The 25,560-nt window shown below is 42.8% G+C and overlaps 1 protein-coding gene across 2 annotated transcripts in view; it reads left to right on the forward strand.

Moving 5' to 3' along the window:
- The first annotated feature begins 419 nt into the window (after positions 1–419).
- SYNGR1 (synaptogyrin 1) overlaps positions 420–25,560 on the forward strand; it is an 89,498-nt gene continuing 64,357 nt past the window's right edge. For both annotated transcript variants that reach the window (XM_073592547.1, XM_073592548.1), the window contains exon 1: positions 420–833. In XM_073592547.1, the coding sequence (XP_073448648.1) occupies positions 735–833 (99 nt within the window). In that variant the 5' untranslated portion in view covers positions 420–734. The remainder of the gene's footprint in view (positions 834–25,560) is intronic.

The following is a 25,560-nucleotide window of genomic DNA, read 5'->3' on the forward strand; positions in this document are numbered from 1 at the left end:
GGGGGGGATTTGTACTGGGAGGGGGGTCATTTATGCTTAGCGGGTAAACATGCAGATTAGTGCTCAGTGTTTTTGTGGGGGGATTTTTGCTGACACATAATGCTAATACATTGGAGGGGGGCGCAGTTTGGCATGTTCACCCTGGACTCTAGATTACCTTGTCCCTGCACTGATCCATGGAGTCACCTCAGCTACAACTGAGAAGATTTCTCATGTGAATACAGATTTCTCTCTTTATATTATGTGTTATTTTATTGATTGTAAATGTATGTCTTTCCTATAAACAAGTGTAGCACACGTTTTTCTAATTGTTATATACATGGGTCCACCATCTTTTTTCCTCTTATTGTTGCCATGGAGATAAGCAGCCGACTCTGACCAAGATGGCAGTGGATGGGAGTGGGATCACATGCTTCTATTTGAGGCAGCTGGGTAGGAGGGCGGAGGACGCATGCGCGGGGCTCTGCTACAGACTCGGCACTTGCCTGTAGCAGTCGCACTGGCTCTGATCGAGGGTTTGGCTGCATTTTCTTATCACATCAGCTGATCCCACAGCATCCCCGGGCTGTCACTCCCGATCTGTCATTGCCTGTTGTAGTGATCTGTCATCGCTGCCACCGTTCACCTACAGAGAACCTGTCCATGTCCTTGAGCGGTGTAGCCATTATCTGATCTGATCTCCTCCATCGGCATCACTACAAGGACATTCGTGCTGGGAAGAGAACGGCTTCGGAATGGAGGGAGGTGCTTATGGAGCTGGTAAGGCTGGAGGAGCCTTTGACCCGCAGACATTTATCAGACAACCTCACACTGTCCTGAGGATGGTGTCCTGGGTAAGTCCCACCGATCCCTCATCAGTCTTCCAGGACTTCTTCCTATCCTCCTCCTGTGTGTTCCCACATCATCCTACATGTAGGAAGGTTGGCTGACAGCGGACACCTAATGATGATGATGATGTTCCTCTGCCATCAAACGCCAAAACTAAAGCAGCTGTGCATAGCAACCAATCAAACTCTAGCTTCAGCTTATACAGTTAAGCTTTGAAAATGACTGCTAAAATCTGATTGGCACATTTACTCCTGTCTTAGTAAATCCTCCCCCAGTGTTTTCCCTTTCATTCATTCAACCCCCCCCCCCCCCCCATTCATTTACATTTACTTGATCAAGGGAAAAAAAGCTAAATGTGTGTTAGTTTTGGATCTAAAATCACTATTATAAATCTTGTCAGCTCACTTTTTTGAGGACTGGGTCACTTTCACATTTTTGGACACCAGTACCATTTCAGGTGTGGTGTGTTTTTTATTTTATTTTTTAACTTTGAAGTGCCTGAGATCCATGTGAGTGCAGGATGTGATAATTTCAGGATTTGTTGAATATGGAGATATATCACCGTATTCTAGCTGTCTATAGATGGATCTCTTATTATTTTTTATTTATTTGAAAATAGAAGGAAGGAGAAACCCAAGGGCTGGATTTTAGAGGCAGATTGGACCATAGTGATTTAATAAAATTCTAATTTTATTTATGAACATAAAAATATAAAAGCATGTAGAAACATGCCATGAAAAGTGTGTGTGTGTGTGTGTGTGTATGTGTATGTGTGTATGTATGTATGTATGTATGTATGTATGTATGTATGTGTGTATATATATATATATATATATATATATATATATATATATATATATATATATATATATATATATATATATTCATTCAACAAAGTCCTAATATTTCAGCTAGGTTACATGATATCGAGTGAGCCCCTGTGCGTCAACGTACATTGCTGATCCGCTTCTTCAGGACACATGAAAGGGAAAATAGAAGACTTTTTTTTTTTTCCTTGCCAGCTGATCATAAAAAAAAACAGATTCCCCATCCACACAATCAAGGTGGTTGGGGGAATCCTCCCCGCTGCTCTATTGTATTTTGACAGCAGAGCTCCTCCACTGTCAGAATACACTGATCAGTGTTGCAGCTCATCATATGAAAATATACCAGCAGTCCCATTCTAGAGGATTAGATTGACACATCCAACGGCCATAGATGGGTTGAAATCCAGCCAGTCCCTGCTGAACCAACTGAATTTCAATCCATCTATGGCCAGTTTTACTTCCACAGCCTTCAAGTCTCATCCTATGTAGTCCCTTCTAAAGTGTGCCTCCAAGGTGATTCTTTTATTTTAGTTTTGGATAAAGTGGGGAAGGGTTAGATCCTCTGTCAGTATTTTGTTGCTGGCAGAGATCCTATTGGTATGACTTACACCAAGAAAGAAAATGGGGGAAATCTAACATTTCAGAGTTTTTCTTATAACACAAATGTGGGGAAATCTTCTAAGGCAGTGGTCATCAACCCTGTCCTCAGGGCCCACTAACAGGCCAGGTTTTATGTATTACCTTGGGGAGATGCAGACTAGAATACTGTAATCACTGAGCAGAAAATGATATCACCTGTGATGTATTTCAGTTATCTTACAAACCTGACCCATTAGTGGGCCCTGAGGACAGGGTTGGTGACCACTGTTCTAATGGGTACAACTCTCTTAGGTCCACATCATGCATTTTTACTGACACCCCCCCCCCCCCCTTCCCAACTGCCAACCTAAAATCTACAATACAGCTGGCTGACAACCACAGCAAATTTATTGTGCCGTGTCAAGTTGGCACGGCCTGTCAAACTCAATCATTCACGTGGCACATTAGTCCCTTTTGTACATTGTAGTTTGGCACTCTGAAAAGCAATAAACTTTGGATTGCTTTTCAGAGAATGTGCTAGTGTGACCTTAGACAGGAACTCCTCACACTTGGAGAGATTTCCACTAACTTCCTGTCATGTCTCTGGGACAGGAAGTTAAGGGAAGTTTACCCAATTGTACACAGACAGCAGACAGCAACATACACTGGTAGGGGTTTGATAGATAGATCTACTCAGTGGTATAATCTTATTTATTGGCTGTTTTTGACTTTCAGTTTTTTTTTTGTTTTTTTTTTTATAAGTTGTTGTTCATCTTCTGGGATGGCGAATGACGCAGTAAACCTAATTTGTTATGATCCAGTCTGTGATTTGTAATGATGGTTTGAGTTTAAGGCCATGTTCAGCCTATTTTCCAAATACAATGGAAGTCATTGGTAAGACATGGTGCTCGGAGTGACCTAAACCAGTCCCAGGAAGTTTGGATGTGTGTATGAGATGTTCAGATACCTGGAAGGGGGCACAGCCATGTGGTCTAAGAGAAAAGTAGCATTAAAAATACACATTTTATGTTTTGGAATACTTGGCAAAGTAGAATGCAATTGCAATAATAAAGTATTGAAATTTTAAATGTATTCAAGGCCAGCATTTTTTCACACTAGGTTTGCTCTCTGATCCGTTTGGATCACTCTTCAGAGAGCACTTAACAGGCAGTGAGGAGGCATTTTATCATCTCCTTGCTGCCTGCTTCAACCCCACACTAGTGTTTGCACTATACCCCCTGCACATGTTTGTGGAATGCCCCAATTCACTTAAATATATTGCTACACCCCTCGAAATTGATACATTTCTGGCATGTGTACACCCCCCCCCACCAATTCTTCTGCAATTAAGGTGGTAGTGGTTGGGGGGGGGGGGGGGGGCAGTAAAGCTCAACTGTGGGGTTTTACCTCCCACCCCGACTGCTAATGTGAATGAGCCCCTAGTTTTGGAATGGCTAAAATCCATTTATTTATTTATTTTTCAAATTGGGCAGATTTTTCTTAACTACTTGTCCCCAGACATAAAAGGAGATGAGCGGGGAACAAAGTAAGCTGAAACTTCTCTTTGACAGTTGTCACTGGAACATCTGATCCTATTGGACTATTTCCTCTTTTTGTTGCTGTGACAGCTCCAGATTTGTTTGCATTTTTTTCCTTTAAGTCCCATCAACAATGATCATCAAGACAAATGGGGCAGATTTCTCATAACTTAACAAAACCTTGCTTACCCCTTTGAAAATGAAGCAAATAATTGAATTTAGATACACTTTACTATACAGTATACACCTGTATTGTATGTGTAAATGCTATGCTTATGCATTTTTATACTTGATCTGTTTTTTTTTTTTTCTTTTTTTTTCTTTCCTATTACTGGATTCCATCTTTGTCAGCTACATCTTGAAATTCGTTTTGGTCCTGTGCAGCCATGTGTAATTGGCAGAATCATGTGATCTGTTAAATGAAGCCTGTTATTCCAGAAGAACAAAAATACATTCTCATATGACCAATAGACTGTGTGTGCTGTGATGCTAATCACTAATGCATGCTATGTCGCTAATTCATGCTGGCATTACTGCTGGTTACCATTTCCTATAGCACTGGTTTTTATTGGAACAGAATACTCATACATTGGTCATTTTATGTTTGAGTTAACCCTCGATTGAAGAACAATGCTTTTTATTTTCTATTTTATTTCTATTAGCTATGCTCTTAATTGAGAGATATATATATATATATATATATATATATATATATATATATATATTATGATTTTGCAAGGTTTTACTGTTGTACAGCCAAGCACACGTGTATTTTACATGTGGAAATGACAGTCATTAGTATTATTTAGGTCTCATCTGTGAATCCATAGTGGCTTTGTTGGCTGCTTACCTGCTTTTCAGGTTCCAGCTAATGTAGATGACCTTACCATCCTTCATTTGTCTGGTAGAAAAGGAGATGTATTTAAGAGAGATGACTTTTGTTTCTTCCACATGGCTGGAAGGAATATCACCAGAGAACGTTATTGTAATGACATGTAGTGAGAAGTCAAGGTCACGTCCAATGAGAAAAGCATTATACTGGATAGGAGATGTGCTTCTTTTTATCAAATATTGCTGGTGCTGCTATTTCGCCCCCACCCCCCATTTTCCTATTTCAGATACTTGTATAGTGCTGACAATTTATGCATCTTTTATCTAAAACGCAAGTACTGCGATTGTTGGCGCAATTTGTGTGTTTTTTTTGTTTTGTGTTTTTTTTTTTTTTGGCTTTACATACACTGTATATAGCCGGTTGCTTAGGCGTGGGCCAGGAAGCCAACCACCAATATATCCTCCACCGCCTATGATCTTTCAACCCAGAATATTGCATCCTGTTAAAGGAAAAGCATGTTTGCTGGTTTTCCTTTAGCAGCCACTAACGGTGAGGTGAGTGGTTTAGCTCATAAGCGGTGGAGGATATATCATACGAAAAATTTGCTATTTACACTTGTGGGATTGAACATAGTTTCTTTTGAACTATTTTTTTTTTTTTTTTTATTGACACATATGTTTACCAACAATATCATTTTTTGGCACTAAGATTTGAGGCTTTTATGGACTTTTGTTTTTTGTTCCCGTTCCTTTATTTATATATATATAATTTGAAGTGGAATTTTTTTTTTTGTGGGTTTAGTCACCCACTTTTTTTTAATCACATATTGGTGGGGTCATATATCGCTTTAGATTATTTCGTTTTTCTTACTTAATCTGATAGAGATTATAGTATTATTTATCATTTGTATCATAGATCACCTTTGCACACACTTGGTTAAGCGCTGTCTCTTTTTTTTATTTACTTCTGCTGCTAAATGTGACCCATTCAAGTGATGCACGTGGTAGTGGTGTAGGCTTTACAGGTTTAAAACAGGTGGTTATGGGGTGACACCTCTCCTCCTCACTGCCTGTCAAACACCTCTGAAATGCACATTACATTTTTGCCAAATGCCTGTTAATTGTGTGACCAGGCCCAAAGTGACATCTCCCTGCCATAAGTTTTGGATATTCTTTCACACCTTTTGCGTGTCCCAGCACTTTTTTGCACAAGTTCACAGGGTCAGTACATGCAAAACTGAAATTTTAGTTTTGCTGGTACTGTAATCTGCAGCATCTACCAATTTATTTTCTCTCTGGGTCTATATTGGCTAGATATCGATGCTTAGCGGGGAATCTGTCCGCTTATCCCCACTGAGCAGGCAGAGGGCTGGTCCGTGTCTCCTCCGCTTATGCAGAGCAGACACAGCACACTCTCCTGTCTCATGTAAACAGACCACCTGTCCTTTTATACACGACAGCCATCCAATCCGCCAGACGAATGGGGACCCGTGTTTGTTTTTTACTGACAGAGTTGGCTCAGATGTCAGTGGGTGTCAACAGACACATGTTTGTTGACACCCGCCGCTTCATAAAGGAGGCTAGAGGGTCCGATTGGGTCCCCTTGAAAAACCGACAGGCGGACCCGATCGGTCCACCCATGGGAAAGGGGCTTAGGCCCCTTTCCCATGGGTGGATCGATCGGGTCCTCCTGTGAGGTTTTTAGCGGACCTGATTGGACCATTCATTGCCCTCTGTGGAGCGGCAGGTGACACCTGCCAACATCTCACCCGATTGCAGCACGGTATTCCCATTGAAAAAGCCCTTTTGGCTGTCAGAAAAAACAGGCATTCAGAAGGCAGCAATGTCACCTCCTAAATGCCTCTCAGTGGCATATGCACCGCTCTCTGAAAAGTGATTCACCATGGATCGCTCATCAGACAGCAGTGCAGGTGTAGGTGACCCCTCAAAGAGCCTGTAGACTGAATGAACACACAGATTGCTTGAATGATTTCCTCCCTCTATTGGGCTATTGTAATCTGACAGGAGCTAGCGCTGGCTGCTGGTACCCGAACATTACAGGCTCTGTTTGGCCGAAAATTTGACAAAAGTCAATTGCGTAATCCCACCCCACCCCCCCTTTAAATTTTTTTTTTTGTTAAGTTTGCGGGGCCACATGGGCACATGTAAAGGTATATGGCTATACAAAGTAAAATACTTCTGTTTTTGTGGCACCCTGGAGCCACAGCTGCTGTGTAATTCTTCCTATAGACCTGTATTACAGAATACTCTATAGACATACACAGGAACTTGTGTTTGTTCCTATGGATGAATTCCTTCAATGCAAAACAAGATGCGCATGCTCATTGCACACATATAAGAACTATCGAAAAATATTTATAGAATCATTACATTAAAGCGCCCATTCTCAACCTAGGTTCTGTGGAATCCTCGGGATCCTCCAGAGCTGGCTATGGGTTCCTTGAGCATTCCTTGAGCGTGGTTGATTAACCTCCCATCTGATGGTGCCTGAATGGTTCTGGGTCCAATGCCACATAGCAGAGCTGGCAACATGACACCAGTGATCTTTAGATGTCTGAAAGGGTGGCATTCCCACCACCAATCTAGGGGAGCATTCTTCCCTAACCATCAGTGTAGGGGTATTCTTATCACTGACCACCAACATAATAGACATTCTTACCACTGATCCCCGGTGGATTCATTTGCCAGGGTTCCCAGAGACCTGAAAATTATTTCAACAATTCCTTCAGGATCAAAAAGTTTTCATTAAGGGCTTGTTCATACACACGGGTTTATTTACTAAAACCGGACAGTGCAAAATCAGGCTCACTTCTGTGTAGAAACCAATCGGCTTCTAACCTCAGCTTGTTCAATTAAGCTTTGCCAATAGAACCTGGAAGCTGATTGGTTTCTATGCAGAAGTGAGCCAGATTTTACACTACACCAGCTTTAGTAAATAAACCCCAGTGTGAATTGTGTGCGCTGGTATGAATGCGCGCTGCCGTGTGCCACCGTGCACTGTTTTTTCAGTGTTTTCTGTTTTTTTTTTTGTTTGAGCATTTACAGTGTCTTGAAAAAGTATTCGTACCCCTTTTGAAATTTTGCACATTTTGTCATGTTCCAACCAAAAAATGTACATGGATTTTATGTCATGGACCAACACAAAGTGGCACATAATTGTGAAGTATAAGATAAATGATAAAATAATTCCTATTTTATATTTTTTTACAAATATCAAAGTGTGGCGTGCATTTGTATTCAGTCCCCTTTACTCTGATACCCCTAACTAAAATCTAGTGGAACGAATTGCCTTCAGAAGTCACCTAATCAGTAAATGGAGTCCAACTGTGTAAAATCTCAGTATAAATACAGCTGTTCTGTGAAGCCCTCAGAGGTTTGTTTGAGCAGTGTTTCTCAACTCCAGTCCTCAAGGTACCCCAACAGGTCATGTTTTCAGGCTTTCCATTATTTTGCACAGGTGATTTGATCAGTTTCACTACCTTAGTAATTACCACAGCTGTCTCATCTGAGGGAAATCCTGAAAACATGACCTGTTGGAATGCCTTGAGGACTGGATTTGAGAAACACTATGATAGAGAACCTTGGTGAATAAACAGCATCATGAAGGCCAAGGAACACACCAGGCAGGTCAGGGATACAGTTGTGGAGAAGTTTAAAGCGATTGGGTTATAAGAAAAAAAAATATCAGAAGCTTTGAACATCTCACGGAGCACTGTTCAATCCATCATCTGAAAATCGAGTATGGCACAACTGCAAACCCACCGAGACATGGTTGTCCACTTAAACTGACAGGCCGGGTAAGGAGAGCATTAATCAGAAAAGCAGCCAAGAGGCCCATGGTAACTCTGGAGGAGCCGCGGAGATCCACAGCTCAGGTGGGAGAATCTGTTCACAGGACAACTTTTAGTCATTCACTCCACAAATCTGGCCTTTAAGGAAGAGTGGTGAGAAGAAAGCCATTGTTGAAAGAAAGAAGTCCTGTTTGGGAGAAGCCATGTGGGGGACACAGTAAACATGTGGAAGAAGGTGCTCTGGTCAGATGAGACCAAAATTGAACTTTTTTGGCCTAAAAAAGTTATGTGTGGTGGAAAACTAACAAAACTCATCACCCTGGACATACCATCCCCACCGTGAAACATGGCGGTGGCATCATCATGTTGCAGGGATGCTTTTCTTCAGCACAGATAGGGAAGCTGGTCAGAGTTGATGGGAAGATGGATGGAGCCAACTACAGAGCAATCTTAGAAGAAAACCTGTTAGTCTGCAAAAGACTTGAGACTGGGGCGGAGGTTCACCTTCCAGGAGGACAACGACCCTAAACATACATCCAGAGCTACAATGGAATGGTTTAGATCAAAGCAAATCCATGTGTTAAACTGGCCCAGTCAAAGTCAACACCTAAATCCAATAGAGAATCTGTGGCAAGAGTTGAAAATTGCAGTTCAGACGCTCTCCATCCAATCTGACAGAGCTTGAGTTATTTTGCAAAGAAGAATGGGCAAAAATGTCACTCTAGATGTGCAAAGGTGATGGAGACATCCCTAAAAAGACTTGCAGCTGTAATTGCAGCAAAAGGTGGTTCTACAAAGTATTGAATCGGGGGGCTGAATACAAATGCACACCACACTTTTTAGATATTTATTTGTAAAACATTTTGAAAACCATTTATCATTTTCCTTCCACTTCACAATTAAGTGCCACTTTTGTTTTTGGTCTATAACATAAAATCCCAATAAAATACATTTACGTTTTTGGTTGTAACATGAAAAAATGTGGGAAATTTTAAGGGGTATGAATACTTTTTCAAGGCACTGTATGCACTGCAATTACAGTATATTGGACCGCACTTTGCAAAATGGAACATGTTTTGGTGTGCACTGCAAATGATTAGGACAACACCTTAGTGTGTACTGACACCATAGCCATAAGAGAGATTGTCTTGTTCTTGCATTGGAACTGCGATGGGCAGCACTGACCAACACAGCTCAATGGTGCTGAAGTGAACAAGCGCTTAGTGAATAAAGAGTAGTGTGTTTATATCTTTCAGACCTTGGCTGTTCTGTACATCCAGTGACACTGAAAACCTTTTAAGTATTCAGCACTTCTAGGATTTCTTTTCTTCAAGAGGTTGGTGACGCAGCACCTGCAGCCATAACCATTGCGGTGTACGGCATGTGCTATGTCCAGTCTCTTCTAAGACTTTGAAAACTGTCAAATTCTGATGACATGACAGCAGAGTGGAAAAAGACTCTGTATAATTGTGCGGGGGGGGGGGGGCGGTTTCTTTACACAAAAAAATTTTTGTAATACTTTTAAGGGCCGATTCACACCATGAATTGCACAGGAACTTGCTGTGTGATTAACATGTAAGTCGAGTGCGGTGTGATTGCAGCCCATTCATTTGAATTGGCTGAATTTGAGCCGGACTGCACCAAAAGTAGTGCATACACTACTTTTTATATTGTAAAACTCACAGGAATTGGATCACATGGTACTACTATATCATGTGATCTGTTGCAGGCAAGCGTACTTGCACCATCAATGTGAAGTTAACATCGGCACCCACTGCAAATCTTAACTGAAGTCCATTTTGAAGGCGGTGCAGGAAACCTGCACGGAACACATCACGTTCTGGTGTGAACCGGCCCTAAAGTATATCTATAGTTAAAACTTCCTTTTTTTTTTTTTTTTTTAAAGTAAAGGATTGGATCTCCTGTCAGGTTTTACTGCTTTTTAGAGGCTCCATTGGATTCCTTCACTTCCTATCTAATGAAAAGATTGTCCCCTGGACAGGAAGTCAGGGGGAAATCTCTAGGACTCCATTTATACCTGATCATTTTAATGTTCAGCACTCCAAACTTCTAACATCCTAAATTCCTTGTACAGTAAAACCTTGGATTGTGAGCAGAATTCATTCCAGAAACATGCTTGCAATCCAAAGCACTTGTATTTTAAAGCAAATTTCCCCATAAGAAATAATGGAAACTCAAACAATTTGTTCCACAACCATTTATTCATAAGTCCTTCAGTTTATAGTCCATATAAAAAGATTATAGCAATGTGATGGGTTGTGTAACCATAAAATGTCCATCCACAAATGGCAGCCTTCACAAGGGGATTAGAAGCAAAATCCAGCAAGAACAACAGAGTATAAAAGAGAAAAGAGGCGCCTCTAAGTGTAGCAATATGGTTACATTTAATGAAGATTCTTTTAGCAACTCACATGGTTGATGATGAAAACGGGCACATCTAAGTATGCAGGCATCCAGGGTAAAGCTGTCCACCTAGACCATCATCCGCACCGCCGGCTCTCACCGTTGTCAGTCTACAATCCTGACTGGGAAGACTACCCTGCAGTAGAGCAATCTGAAAGCGAGGCTTGAAGCGCTCGTGGAGAGCAGTGTGGAAGGGATGACGTCGATGGCGGTGCTGAGGATGGTCTATGTGGACAGCTTTACCCAGATGCCTGCATACTTAGATGTGCCTCCTTTCATTCATCGACCATGTGAGTTAAAATAAGGGGGAAATTGTGTGTGCGTGTTTTATATGCTGATATAGGCTGCCACCGAGGGGAAGAGGGCAGCCGGAATAGAGCCGGAACTCCTGTGTACTCGACTCGCGGTCACGCTCAGTCCCGCCCCCAGAGGGCTCCTAGCATTGACGTCCCGGCATTGGACTGGCGTTATGTCCATCGCAGGATTCGGGCCAAAGGGCGGGACTGGGCGTGAGGCCGAGTACACAGGAGGTCTGGCTCTATTTCGGCAGCACTCGTCCCCTCCTAACCCTCGGTGGCAGCCTATATTTCAGCAAGGCTGCACTGCAGATGGACACTGATCAGGCTGCAGTGAGGAGCAATACTGCAGATGGGCACAGATCAGGTTGCATTGATGCTTACTGACCATTATTTTGCTTCAAAGTGGTTTATTTAAAAAAAAAAAAAAAAAATTTTTGTCCTGAAACTTCCCTTTTTAAATTGGGGTGCGTGTTATACGCCGATAAATACAGTATATGCCTACACTTGGAGGCGCCTCTCTTCTCTTTTATACTCGGCTATGACATGACGCTACTTGTATATCAAGTAAAAAAATGTTTGCTTGTCTTGCAAAACTCTCTCAAACCAAGTTACTCTCAAACCTACAGTATTTCAATGGCAGCTGTTCACATATGAGCTCTTGGACGCTTGCAGGGTAATGCCTGATGTCCCAAAAATTACATGAACTACTTCCTTCTTCTTCCTTTTTTTTTTTTTTTTTTTTTTTTTTTTTTTTTTTTTTTTACGTTCTTCAGACATTTTTGTTTTTTTTACCCTGTAAGAACTGGTCTTCTCCCCCTATTGCTTTCCATTGGCTGAAACAAAAATGCCTGAATTTTGAACACACAACCCTTGAAATAAGCTTGTAAAACACGCATATGCATGCAAAAGAATCCTTAAATAAAAATATTGTCTGAAAATTGCTTTGCTCAGGTGTAAATGCATCCAAATGCCAAGACCGACAGAAGTAAAGTTGCGTTTTATGATAAGTAGGGGAATGCTAAAAATCAGCCAGCTTTTTATTTTCTTTCTTTCTTTTTTTTTTCTTTTCCTTTTTTCTTTCCTCTTTTTTCCCTGCCTGGAAACTTCCCTCCATGTTAGCCAGTGTGTCCATGCACACTATGGCTTTTTCATGAGTTTACAGACAGAAAAACCCCCCACTAAACTTGCGTTTTTGAGAGGAGTTTTCAAGCAGAAAAGACGCCCATGTCCGCCGGCCACCCGCAATCGTTCCCCCACAGTGACAGAATGGGTATCTGCCTGTGTAAACAAGGCAGATCTCTGTTCTGACAGGGGTGATCACACAGATCCTGTCTTTCTGCTAAGCAGGAAGATGGATCTGTGTGTTTCCCCAGTCATACAGTCCCCTAAAAAGTTAGAAAACACCTGCAGGGAACACATTTAACCCCTCGATCACCCTGATGTTAACCCCTTCCCCGCCAGTGTCATTAGTACAATAACAGTGCATATTTTTAGCACTGATTACTGTAATAATGTCACTGTTTCCCAAAAGTGTCAAATGTCAGGTGTCTGCCGCAATGTCACAGTCCCGCTAAAAATCACTGATTGCCGCCATTACTGGTAAAAAATAAAAATAAAATAAGGAAATAGATTTATGGCATTTTTATTTTCCCTTATACGCTTATTGCGAATATTTATTTTATTTTTTCTTTAACGTTCTATAGCAGAAAGTAAAATATTTTAGTTTTTTTTTTTTTTTTTTTTTGTGCAAAAAATAAAAACCGCACAGGTGAGCAAATACCACCAAAAGACAGCCGTATTTGTGGGGAAAAAAAGAACATCAATTTTGTTTGGGTGCAGCATCGCATGACCGCGTAATTGTCAGTTAAAGTGACGCAGTGCTGTATCGCAAATAATGGCCTAGTCAGGAAGTGGGAAAATCTTTCCGGGGCTGAAGTGGTTAACCACTTGCCACCTGCCCACTGTCAAATGACTGCGGGGCGGGCGGCTCTCGTTCTAGGTGGACGTCATATGACGGCTTCCCAGAACGGCCACTCTCCCGCGCCGTGTTGCTAGGACATGGAGCGACCCCCAATTTGTGTAAAGAGCCGCGGCTCTTTAACCTAGTGATCAGCTGTGTCCAATCGCAGCTAGTCACATGTAAACAGGGAGATGCCGGTAATCGGCGCTCTTCGCCTCACACTGACAGAGTGTAAGGAGAGCTGATCAGCGGCATCTCCTCGAAGAAGACAACAAGGTATGTAATCAGGGCACTGATCATCAGTGCCCTGATTACAATAAAGCCCCCACCAGTGCCAGCAATCAGTGGCCATTAGTGATACCAGTCAGTACTGGTTATCACTGCTGCCCATCAGTGCCTATAATTTCCGCCTCATCATCGCCCATCAGTGAAGGAGAAAAGTCTACTTATTTACAAAATTTACTGATGTCCAACTAAAACTTTCTTTTTTTTTTTTTTTTGAGCTGCAGTGTGCATGAGCCCTAAGCGCCCCTCCATGTTTGCATGTGTCCCTGTGTGTACAGGGGTTTAGAGGCAGGAAAAACCCTTCACCTTGTGCGTTCGAGAGGGACGTTTTAGCTGAGAAAATGCCTCCAATGTACCTAGGCGTGTTTTCAGCGCTTGAGTGTCTATTCATTTCAATGGTCAGAATACATTAATAATCTGGCCAGTGAAATGAACAAATGCCCCAGTGCTTGATGCACCTAATCATGTTTGCATTTTTGAAGCTGGTTTTCTCCTGCCATCAGAAAGGTAACTTAGAAGAGCCCCTCTGTTACCACAGATGTAAGTACTCTGTCTGCAGCTGCTCTGGCATGTAAACTCCCATCACGTTGGGAGTCAGGATGGAGAATGGTGGGAGAACAGAATACGCTATTTATTGATCTCCCCTGCAAGAAATGACCCCAGAAGTGCTCAGCTCTGAACACTTCCAGGTTCAGAGTGGTCAATCACTGTCCACTTTGGCTGGAGGAGAAGCTAGTTTGGGCTTGATTGGCTTCAACAGAGTGCAGGAGTAACATTTGTAGTAGAGCTACCCGATTCTGGGGGAAAAATGAGAATCGCGATTCTTTTGCTTAGAATAAAGATCACGATTCTCTCACGATATTTTTAAAATGTTTAATCTTAAAAAGAAAAATCATCTGTAGATGGCACATGCGCAATCAACACGCCGCTCGCTCCCCATGCTCGGGGCTGGTTATTCAATTAATACAACAGGGGGCGGATGCCTTTCTCAAAGAGGCGGATGTATGGTTATTCATTGAACACAATCAACACGATGCTCGGGGCTGGTTATTATAATCATGTTGATTTGTGTTCAATGTATAACCATACATCCGCCCCTCTTGAGAAAAGCATCCGCCCCTTGCTGTATTAAGAGCCGGTTCACACTGGGACGACTTGTCAGGTGACTTAGCTGCCTGACAAGTCGCGTTCTGTTCTATTAGGAGCGACTCAAGTCGCTCCGACTTAGAAAAGGGTTCCTGTACTACTTTGGGGGCGACTTGCATTGACTTCTATATAGAAGTCGTTTTGCAAGTCGCCGCTGCTGTCGTGTGCAGGTTGCCTGAGGCAGTCGCGCTTCAAGCCTTTCTGCCTCAGTGTGAACCGGCTCTTAATGAATAACCAGCCCTGAGCATCGGGAGCGAGCGGCGTGTTGATTGCGCTTGCGCATTCCAGACCGGGCACTATGCTCTCTGCTGACTGATGTCAGTTCCGGTTGCTGACGTCAGTTCCGATATCAGCGCCATTTGCGTTCCACGCTGGTTCAGTGGTTCTGATGGGGAGATCTGGAAAATCGAGTTGATCCAGCCTGGAGATCGCGGGGGGTGCGAATCAAGATTGCGATCTTTATATGATTAATTGTGCAGCTCTAATTTTGTATGTCTAATAGACCCTTGTTGTCTTCTAAAGAAAATCTGTCATGTTGTGCACTATGCAATGCTGCTGCTCTTGGGCGCTGGCAGTGGTGTGTTTTTTGTTGTTAAGCTAACACAGAGGAGCGTTTAGGCAAAAAAAAAAAAACAAAAAACCCAGACACCCCAAAAGGCAGTACTTGTAATGTTCAGTGTGCATGAGGCCTAAATGCACTGCCATGGCAGTAAAAGTAACTAAAATGATAATTGGTAAAGTTTAATGACCTGACCAGCTTCTCATTTCTAAACAACATTTAGATTAGACTGGAGTTTTAATTTTCAACAGTAGGCTATATACTGTATTTTAAATCTTTCAGTGTGGACTACATGTGCTTTATGAGCTCGCCGTCAATATTTATATATTACTAGATTTTTGATCTTCTAATACAGCGCGGTCAGAGAATCCTAGAGATGTCAAATGAAGAACAGGATGGAGATTAAGACAAAAGGGTAATGAGAAGGAGGGATTAGCATGGCAGAGTGGAGCAGAGTCCATCTGTCCCTCTCACCAGCCCGCGGCTGACACGAGGGTGTGGTATTTCCTAGGATTCTTAGGTACACAAGGTTTAGTCAGGGTTTTTTTCATTATGAGCTGTTTGGTTTTAGTTTGATAGCCTTTTCTTGGAAGCCTGTGCATTTTCGAGGCTTCACCATCCAGGAATCCTCTTAGATTTATTCTAGTGTTTCATGGATAAAGGGTTCAAGAAAGGACTCTGAGAAAAATAGTCAAATTCATAAAAAAGATCACAAACCCTCTTTGTGAAATGCTGTTATGGGAGAATGTTTTCTAATGCATGAGTTTTGTTATGCCGCATACACACGACTGGACTTTCCGTCAGAATAGACTCCGGTCTCTCCGGAGTTCCGCTGAAACGGACTTGCCTACACACGAACACACCAAAGTCCGATCGTTTAGAAGGCAATGACGTACGACAGGACTAGAAAAAGGAAGTTCAGTAGCCAGTAGCTGCCCTTGCGTCCTTTTTGGTTCGTCGGAATAACATACAGACGACCGGTTTTCCCGATAGGAATTGATTCCGTCGGAAAGATTCGAAACCTGTTCTATTTCTAGGTCCGTCAGAATTTTTAGAAAGGAAAAAGTCCGATGAAGCCCACACACGATCGGAATGTCCGACGGAATGATTCCGTCGGACCTTTTCTGCCGGAAAGTCCGGTCGTATGTACGCAGCATTGGTCTGTTCTCTGGGTTATTAAAGTGGAAGTCCGTGCGAAAACTAAAATCTCTGCATCTATTAGACACCACGGATCTAACACTCTATCCCTGTAAAGAAAAACATGAGTATACATATACCATTAAATTATTTTTTTAAGCCGATCTGACCCGATCTCCAGCGGTGGAAGCTCTGCAGATGACACGGCCGACAGCGGCTGTGAAATGAATGGGACTTGAAGTCATCCATAAAGTTATTATGGGGCTTCCATTGCCATCCGTCTCCTCTGCACCCGTCTCTACAGTGAAGCTGCGGCTGACAGCTCAGAGTGGGATCCATTTGGAGCGGGTCAGAACGGCTTCCAAAAAAAGTATGTATACTTTTTTTTTTTTTTTACTTTAACCACTTGCTTACAGGGCACTTAAACCCCCCCTCCTATCCAGACCAATTTTCAGCGCTGATGCACTTTGAATGACAATTGCGTGGTCATACAACACTGTACCCAAATGAAATTTTTATCATTTTTTCACCACAAATAGAGCTTTCTTTTGGTGGTATTTGATCACCCCTGCAGTTTTTACTTTTTGTTAAAAAAAAAGTAAAACCTGAATTTTTTAAAAAAGGTTTTTTTTTTTTATTTTTTTATATTTTGTTATAAAAAATTTAAAACGGGTAATTTTTCTCCTTCATTGATGTACGCTGATGAGGCGGCAGTGATGGGCAGCACTGCCAGGTGGCACTGATTGGCACTACAGGTGGCACTTGTTGGCATTGATAGGTGGCACTGTGGACACTGTTAGGTAGCACTGTGGGCTCTTTTAATTGGCACTAGTAGGTGGCACTGATGAGGCAGATGTGCCTCTTCTATCCCAGCCAGTGATCGGCTTTTTTTCTACTCGCGCTGTCAGCGTGAGTAAAAAAAACAAAACGATTACCGATCTTTTGTTTACATCATGTGATCAGGTGTCATTGGCTGACAGCTGATCACATGGTAAGGGGCCGGGACCAGCCGAGATCAGCCGAGTCTCAGTGACTCGGTGATCACAGCGCGCCCTGCAGGGCGTGTGCAGGGGGCGTGCACAGGGGAGGCCATCATATGACTGCCTCCCGGGAATTCAGGTCCGCGCTGTGGCCATCATTCGGCCATAGCGCGGACGTCAGGTGGTTAAAGGAATAGAGGTCAGTATTGAATCAGTGGAGTCTATATAGATGCAGGAAGTTTAGTTTTTGCATGGACCACTTTAAAGCTGAATTCCAAGTATGGATTTTGTAGGAAGCAGAATCACTGTAGTAGTCGCCACTGCTCACAGAACGCCTTACATTTTTCTCAATACAATAGTTTTTTTTTATTTTTTTTATTTTACTGATCTATAATGCAGCCATTTGTTTACAATGAGCCTGTACACACAGGTGTGTTAAAAAACAAAAAACAAAAAAAAAACTGCATGTTCTTGAGTAAAAAGAAGTGCTTTCCTGGTGGTTATTTTGCAAAGGTACACGCGAATACATGCATATGGGCATACATATTTTGAACTTGCATTGCTTTTTTCTTAAAGTGATATTTAAAATCTTGTTTTTCTCTAAATATAACAAACATGCCTGCTCTATGCAGTGGTTTTGCACCGAGCAGCCCAGATTCTCCTCTTCTCTAATCCCTCACCAGTGCTCTTGGGCCCCTTCTTCCTGCCAAGTGCCCCCACAGCAAGCAGCTTGCCCTACCCCCCGACTCCTTATTGGCTCATTGACTTTGACAGCAGCGGGTGCCAATGGCGTCTGCTGCTGTGTCTCAGCCAATCAGGAGGGAAAGTCCCGGTCAGCCGAGGCTCTTGTGTACTTCGCTGGATCGAGATGGGGCTGAGGGCTGCTGCACACAGTTTTTTTTTTTTTTTTTATTTTGATGCATAGAATGCATGTTTCCCAAGTGCCCTGTTAACACCATGCCTGTGCAGAAAAACGAATAAGGGCTAACGGAAAAACTGATTTTTTTTATTAAGCAGCAGTATATCTGAGGTAAAACCATTTCACTGCTTTAAAAAATAAAAACAAAATGTCTTTGTTAGTCAGAGAGTTCTCCGACAGACAGACTGCAGGCTGCATACGAAGGCCTGCGTTTTATCTTTAATCGTTAAAAAGGCACGCTCAATGTAGAGTAAACACTGCAGTGTCTGGGGGAGACTGGATAGCAATATCTGCACTCTGTTGTAAATTGCTAAAGCATTGCATATTATAAACTGACAATTGTGATGTACACTGATTTTAGCCATTAATATTTAACATATGAATAAGGTTAACAGTGAATAACATTGATTTATCTTGTTACAATGCATCTGAAAGTCAGTGGGATATATTGGGCAGCAAGTAGACATGTTGTCTATGAAGTTGATATGTTGAAAGCAGAAAATTTGAGTATCAGTTTGTTGCATATGGTGTTGCAGAGCCACAGACCAGTCATGGTGCCCATGCTGACCTGTGCCCACAGCCAGATGTGCCTAAAGTTGTATACGTGTGAATCAGAACTAGACCATGGAGCAATGGAGGAAGGTCGTCTGATCTAATGAATCTTTTTGAAGTCATCAGAGGCAGGGTGATGCTTTGGGCAATGTGCTGGGAAACCTTGGTCCTGCCATTAATGTGGATGTTACTTTGACACATACCACCTACCTAAAGGTTGCTGATCAAGTATGCCCCTTAATGGAAACTGTATTCCCTGATGGCAGTGGATAATGTACCCTGCCACACTGCAAGAATAGTTCAAGAATAGTTTGAGGGTTAACCTGGCCTCCAAATTCCTAGATCTCAATCCATTGAGCATCTGTGGGATGTGCTGGAAAAACAAGTTTTGATCCATGGAGGGCTCCACCTTCCACCGGGTGCTCTTAATTGAGACGCGTACATACTATAGAGGGATATGCTTTGTTTATATTTCATGTATGAGGTTTAGAACCACTTTAAAGGACCTGCTACTGATGGCTTGGGGCAAGATGAACGGCATACCTTCAAAGGTCTACTGGCGTCCATGCCGTGATGGATCAAGGCTGTTTTGGGGACAAAAGGGGGGCCTACTCAATATTAGGTGGGTCATTTATAATGTTATGGCTGATCTGATTTTATTATAATACAGGATTTATATAGCGCCAACAGTTTATGTAGTGCTTAACAATATAAAATGAGACCGTACAATTACAATGCAGTTCAAAGAGGGGCCCTGTTCATGGAGCTTACAATCTAATATAGTGTGTGTTTTAAGATTGCTGTTCATAAGAAGCATCAGCTGATGTGAACCATGTCTCGCAAAAATAAGCTATGTCAAGACATACAGTCACGAGTAGTTGATCTGCCTAAAAAGTCTGGTACACAGGGGCCAAATATCAGCCGGTTCAACAGAAACCAGCTGACATTCAGACCGTGTGTGCAGCACAACCTGCTGGGTTACAAAGAAAAAAAATTGTGTGTACCGGGCTTAAGGCTTGAAAGGAATACAAAGTGAGCTCAGTGTTTAGGCATCTATCAGTTGACAGTTAGACAAATTGTCTATAATGAAGACCGTTTAGTATTGTGGCTACTCTTTCTAGAAGTCAGCACCCAGCTGAGATGACTCCCAAGGCACAATCTTCAATGAGGTAGAGAAGAACCCATGAGTAACAGCTAAAGGCTTGAATATCTCGCTGGGACTGGCAAACATCCTTGTTCATGAGTCTATCATTTGTAATGCAGGCCATACATGGGTAAAATTCCAAACGATTTGTCAATCGAAATTCGACCAACCAAGCCTTTAATTTCACCTCATGTTGTTACGGAAAACATAAATTGGTGGCCAGGAATCTTCTTTTCTTTCCAAGCCACAGCTCATGCGCATTTTCTTTTTTGATTGATTATTTATTTTCATGCGGTTCTCCCATCATTGATTTAGAAATTTGTTTTTCAAAACATTTCTAACATGCTCGATCACAGAAATTCGATGGCCGTACTTAAATCGCCAGTTGCTGCAGACCCACTAATGGACGAAAATCGAACACTTGTTCAAAGGTGTGATTGTCAAATGAAAAATCGCTAGGAATTCGACACGTCTATGGCCGGCATAAGTCTTTAAACAGACATGGTGTCATGACAGAATACCATGGAGGAAGCTGCTGCTCATCAAGAAGGAAAAAAAAAAAAAAATTGTGTGCCTGAAGTTTGCCAAAGAGCAAACTTGGCAAACGGCAATGCTACTGGGAAAATATTTTGTGGAATTTTTAAAGTTTGGCTGTTTAGACCCCATTCACACAGGGACGACTTGTCAGGCGACCTATTCGCCTGACAAGTCGCCTCCCGTTCTGTACTATGGAGCCGTTCTAAGGGGAGCGACGCAAGTCGCTCCGACTTAGAAAAAGGTTCCTGTACGACTTCGGGGGCGACTTGGGGCGACTTGCATAGACTTCTATGCAGAAGTCGTTTTGCAAGTCGCCCGGGCATTCGTTTGCCTGCAAGTCGTGTTGCCCCTGTGTGAATGGGGTCTGAGGAAGAATACTCAGCCCTATGTGTGGCACAAAAAGGGCACAAATTATCAGTAACAAAACATCATTCCAACGGTTAGGTATGGTGGAGGGAACATCATGATTTGGGTTTGCTTCGCTGCCTCAGGCCCCGGACCACATGCCATCAGCGAGGGGAAAATTAACTCCCACGTTTACGAAAATATCCAACAGGGTGGCTGTCTGCCAACTGAAGCTTAGTAGAAGTTGGGTGATGCAGCAGGACAATGACCCTAAAGTGGGGTACACACTATAGGAAAATAGGGTGAATGTTCGTCCGATTTATTTTTTATTTACTTTTTTTTCTCGAAGTTTCACAGCAAATCAGAACCGATGATAGAAAATTTGTACGACAAAGGTTTTTTTGTTTCTGAAAATCCTTTTCAGCCAAGGAAGCTGCCACTGTTGGCCTCTGTTTAATCTACAACTGCAATGATGCTGCACATGTGATCACATCTTTTATGATGTGTGTAGGTTTGTTTTTTTTTTTTTTTTTCCTCGTACGGAAACGGTATACATCACACTAAAATTGTTCATTCTGTTCCCGTACGAGTAAAATTTTTGAGTTTGCCCTTTGCAAATTTTCGTATGAAAATTCAGAATCGGCTGTCGAAAGTTGTGTACACACTATACGAAAATCGTACGAAAATTCTTTGGACAAAAATGTTCGCCCGATTTTCTTAGTGTGTACGAGCCTAAAGCGGCAGTAAACCCATCCATTTAACAGTTTCAAAAACGGTTACATTTCCGGCATGTGCCGGAAATGTAACACTCCCATTGGTTGTGCTCTGAACCATTTTACAAGTAAAAAGGCGCAATGCTAAGATACCTCAATATAATGTTCCTAATAGTCCAAAGGGCAGGGATAGATAGAGAAGAGTCTGTCAGGGCTGCCACTGAAAAGACCAGAAGCGGGTTCCAGTAAGCTAGGAGGAGAAAAACAAGGAGAGGGGCGCCTCTGAGTTATAAAAAAAAAACATTTATTAAGAAAACCATATCCATTCACATGGAAAACTGTAGGGTTGAGTTCAGATACATCTCTGGGCTGGAGAGAAGGGGGAGGACTACAAGTCACAGCGAGTCCATAGGTTGGTGGCACCACATCAGATCCAGCGAGGATAGGGTGGGAGTAGTTGTATGGGAAAGTCTGACGCCAGAGCCTGTCGCTGGCCGTGCTATGGTGTCCACAAGGCTTGTGCGGCGGCCGCAGTATGGCAATGACACGACTGTGTGATCGGAGCCAAAACTAGGCTTGGGAAGCAAACGCAGCGTGGCGGCGGCTGTGACGTCACAGCTGTGCGACACAATTCTGAGCTTGCTTGCTATTGGTGTAGAGATAGCCGTGCTCCTTTTTCAAGCTATTAACTCATAGGGTTAATTTTTTCCTCCAACGCTGTGAATGTTTATTGGGTGTATTCAATAAAAACACAAATTAGAATTGTTTGTCTGTTACCAGCTTGGGCGCATTGTGTTTGTCTATTATTGTGACTTAGATGAGGATCAGATTTTATGGCAAATTACTGCAGAAAAACAGTTAATTCCAAGGGGTTCACATACTTTTTGTTGCCACTGTATATACATATACATGCTCACTATTTTTCACCTCTTGTTACTCCTTTGTTGCATCTCAGTGCTGCTGGTCTTTTGCAGCCTCTTTACAGCAGGGCCATGGTAGTAGTAATGGTAACTTTAAAGAAATCCAGATAGATGGACTCTGGCCAGGTAAGGCCTTAATCTGTCTAGTCAATGCCCTTGAGCAAAGTAATAAGCATCAAAGGTAAACCAAAACTGTCTGAACAGATGCCATCTGTATCTCTTGCTGTAGTAGTAGGATGTGGGCAGTGATTGCCTGTGATGCCAGGATTGTTGACCCCTACCACTCCCGTCAGTTATTACTAGGCCATCTGCATGTAGTATATGGTTGCCTGCAGTAGCTGCTCCTGTTCAAATCCTGGTCTTTGCAAGCATTCGTGCTATAGAAAAATTGTTGTTGGTGCATATTGCTCAGTGTTGCCTAGCATTCCTACATATTAGCCACAAAAAATTGTAGTGTAGACAGACTGAATGTAATAAAAACTCATTGTGATAGGACTGCATGTCCATGATATTCACTATATACCCAAAGGTCAGAATGGAATTGGCCTTAATTACAGACCAAAGACTCACTCAAAATGACCACTCACTGTTGGCCACAAATGCAGTTTAGACACGATCCTCCTTTACCAAAGAAAGTGCCATGGTCAATAACCATTGCCTGCCAAAGTACAAACCATGTGAAATGTGGAGCTGATTAATCAGACCTCGCGCAGACCAGCACTAATGGAACTGTAAAAATTGGATCTAACAGTTGCTACACAATGCAACAAGTGTGTAGTCAAGTTTGCATTAAATCGGTTAGGGATGAAATTGAAACCTCCTGAACTCTCAAGAAGGATTCTGAATGCTTTACAGAAAAGAGAAGGACATTTGAAAAATGCAAAGGCAACAAAGTTATTGTAAGCTTGTGTTTTACTATGTACTTTCTCTGCGTTGTCATGATATGCCACAAGTAGAAGTTCACCTTAACACTAAAATCTGTAAATCTACAGGCATCCATGATCTAAGACTAATCTAGCCTTGTAAAAGAAGAAATCAGTATATATACCTTTTTCTGAAGCCACGCCGCTCTGGTCCAGTCCCGTCCCACGCTGAGCTGTCGGCTTTGTCTTTGCAGAGGAGGCGGCCAACAATGGAAGCCTTATAGTAACTCTATAGGTGACGAAATTTCCAAGCCGTTGTTGGCTGTCTCCTGCACAGAGCTTCTGTTGTGGAGACCGGACCGGCTTCAAAAAAAGGTATTTTATAGCGATTTCTTCTTTACAGGGCTAGATTGTGGATGCCTAATAGACTTACAGATTTTAGTTTTAGGGTGAACTTCTACCACTTTTAAACTCCAGAAAGTTGCAATTATCTAAAGATGACATTGAATCAGTTCATACAGAGACTAGTTATTTGTATATTTTGCTTTTGATGATTGATGCTGGTAGGATGTTCTTGTGTTCTGCAGTTCATAAGGGCTCGTTTGACCTAACAATAACATTTTTGCATTTAGGTTAGAGCAGCCCTCAAAAAATCCACTCGCCTGCTTGCATTTTGCGAGTGGATTTTGAGGGCTGGCAAGGTGTTCAGAACGCAGCACAGGGAACACAGTGATAACAGCTTTCATTTCAATAGCTATGTTCCCCGCCACTCTTTGATAGACAGATCACCCGTCCAATCCCAGTAACGGGTGATCTGTCAATCAAAGTTCCCCGGCCAGGGGGCAGGGCTGTATATGACGTTGTGCGGCGGGAACACGGCAATTGAAATGAAAGCTGTTATCGCTGTGTTCCCCGCACTGCGCTCTGAACACCTGGGCAGCTCTCCTGTTCCTCTCCTCCCCTGCACAGGTAGACTGCATTGGTGGGCACAAGGCTGCATTGGTGGGCACTGGGCACAAGGCTGTATGGGGGACACACACAGCCTGCATTGGTGGGCACAGATACAGTTGTTGTTAATTATTTTTATAACTTTAATTCCACATAATACATTTAAGTGTCATTTCATGAGATCATTTATGAGGGCGTGTTTAGGGGTGGGGCGGGCTGGGTGGGGCAACTGGTGGTGAGGTCGTGGTCGTGTTTAGGGGTGAGGCCTGGCTGGTTGCTCAGGACTTGAAATTTTGAGCCCTGGGTTAGAGCATGGGTCAGCAACCCCTGGTACGCGTCCACACTTGGGATGGCATATGAGAGCAATCCTTTGAAACCCACCTTCCACACATAAGTCGGCCAGCGGCTGCATACAGGGATACCAATGCGGCTGGTTCACATCCACCTCTTTTGCCACCGGCATCAGTTCTGCCCTTCTCAATCCACACAGTGAAAGAGTCAGACGCCCCAGGCAGCTCTCCTATTGTAATGGTAGTTATGCGCTCCTTTTTTTTTTTTTTTTTTTTTTTTTCCTTATTTCCTCCTCTGTGGTGAAGCAAGCCTGAGCCGCTCATGGCCAGGCTTTTCCAATCAATGTACACCTGCGCTTTCTGAGCGCTCCTCTTCCTCAGCAGCCATGCGCCTCGCTCAGGCAGGTGGGGAGACCAATATAGCCATAAAATGTTGAGGCTTTGTTTATAACTGGCATTGTAACTACTACTTTGCTACAGGCTGTTCTAAGGCTACATTCATCCTGGAAATCTGTCCTTAGATCTGTGTGTTCTTGTACATCCCGTACTGGCAAGCAGGTACACTGACCAGAAGAATCCATGAACTACCACGGTGCTCCACAGTGCTATGGTAGTTCATTGAGCACTACAAGCCGTCAGCTGCAAAGGATGTCGGGGCTTGTAGGTTAATTCACACACACAGCTGTATGAATGAATGATGTGGGCGTCGCCCCGAAGGGCCGTACAGATTTATAAAAGTGATGGCTAGTACGGGGAACTTCTCCCAATACTGCTGTCACTGGAGCGGGAGAGGGGTCTGCAGCATTGGGAACATGTTACATAATCAGGGCTGATCTGAGGTCTGACATTTCTGAAATTGGGGCTGATCTGAGGTCTGACAGTGTAGAAATTGAGGCTAATCTGTGGTCTAAAGATGCAGAAATTATGGCTGGGTTGGGGTGTAAAGGTGCAGGAATTGATCCTGATTCATCTCTCTTCTGAGATCCACACTCCTAGATCCTGGGAAGACCCTGGAGCTGGCCATGCAGTAAGAAGTGTTCATGTCATACAGGTAGTGATGTGGACACCTAAGGATCCGTGTGTGTGTTTTTGAGGGTTGTGGGGAATAGGGCAGGGATCAGCTT

The sequence above is a fragment of the Aquarana catesbeiana genome, linkage group LG07, assembly GCF_042186555.1.
Source record: "Aquarana catesbeiana isolate 2022-GZ linkage group LG07, ASM4218655v1, whole genome shotgun sequence".
Classification (NCBI taxonomy): Eukaryota; Metazoa; Chordata; class Amphibia; order Anura; family Ranidae; genus Aquarana; species Aquarana catesbeiana.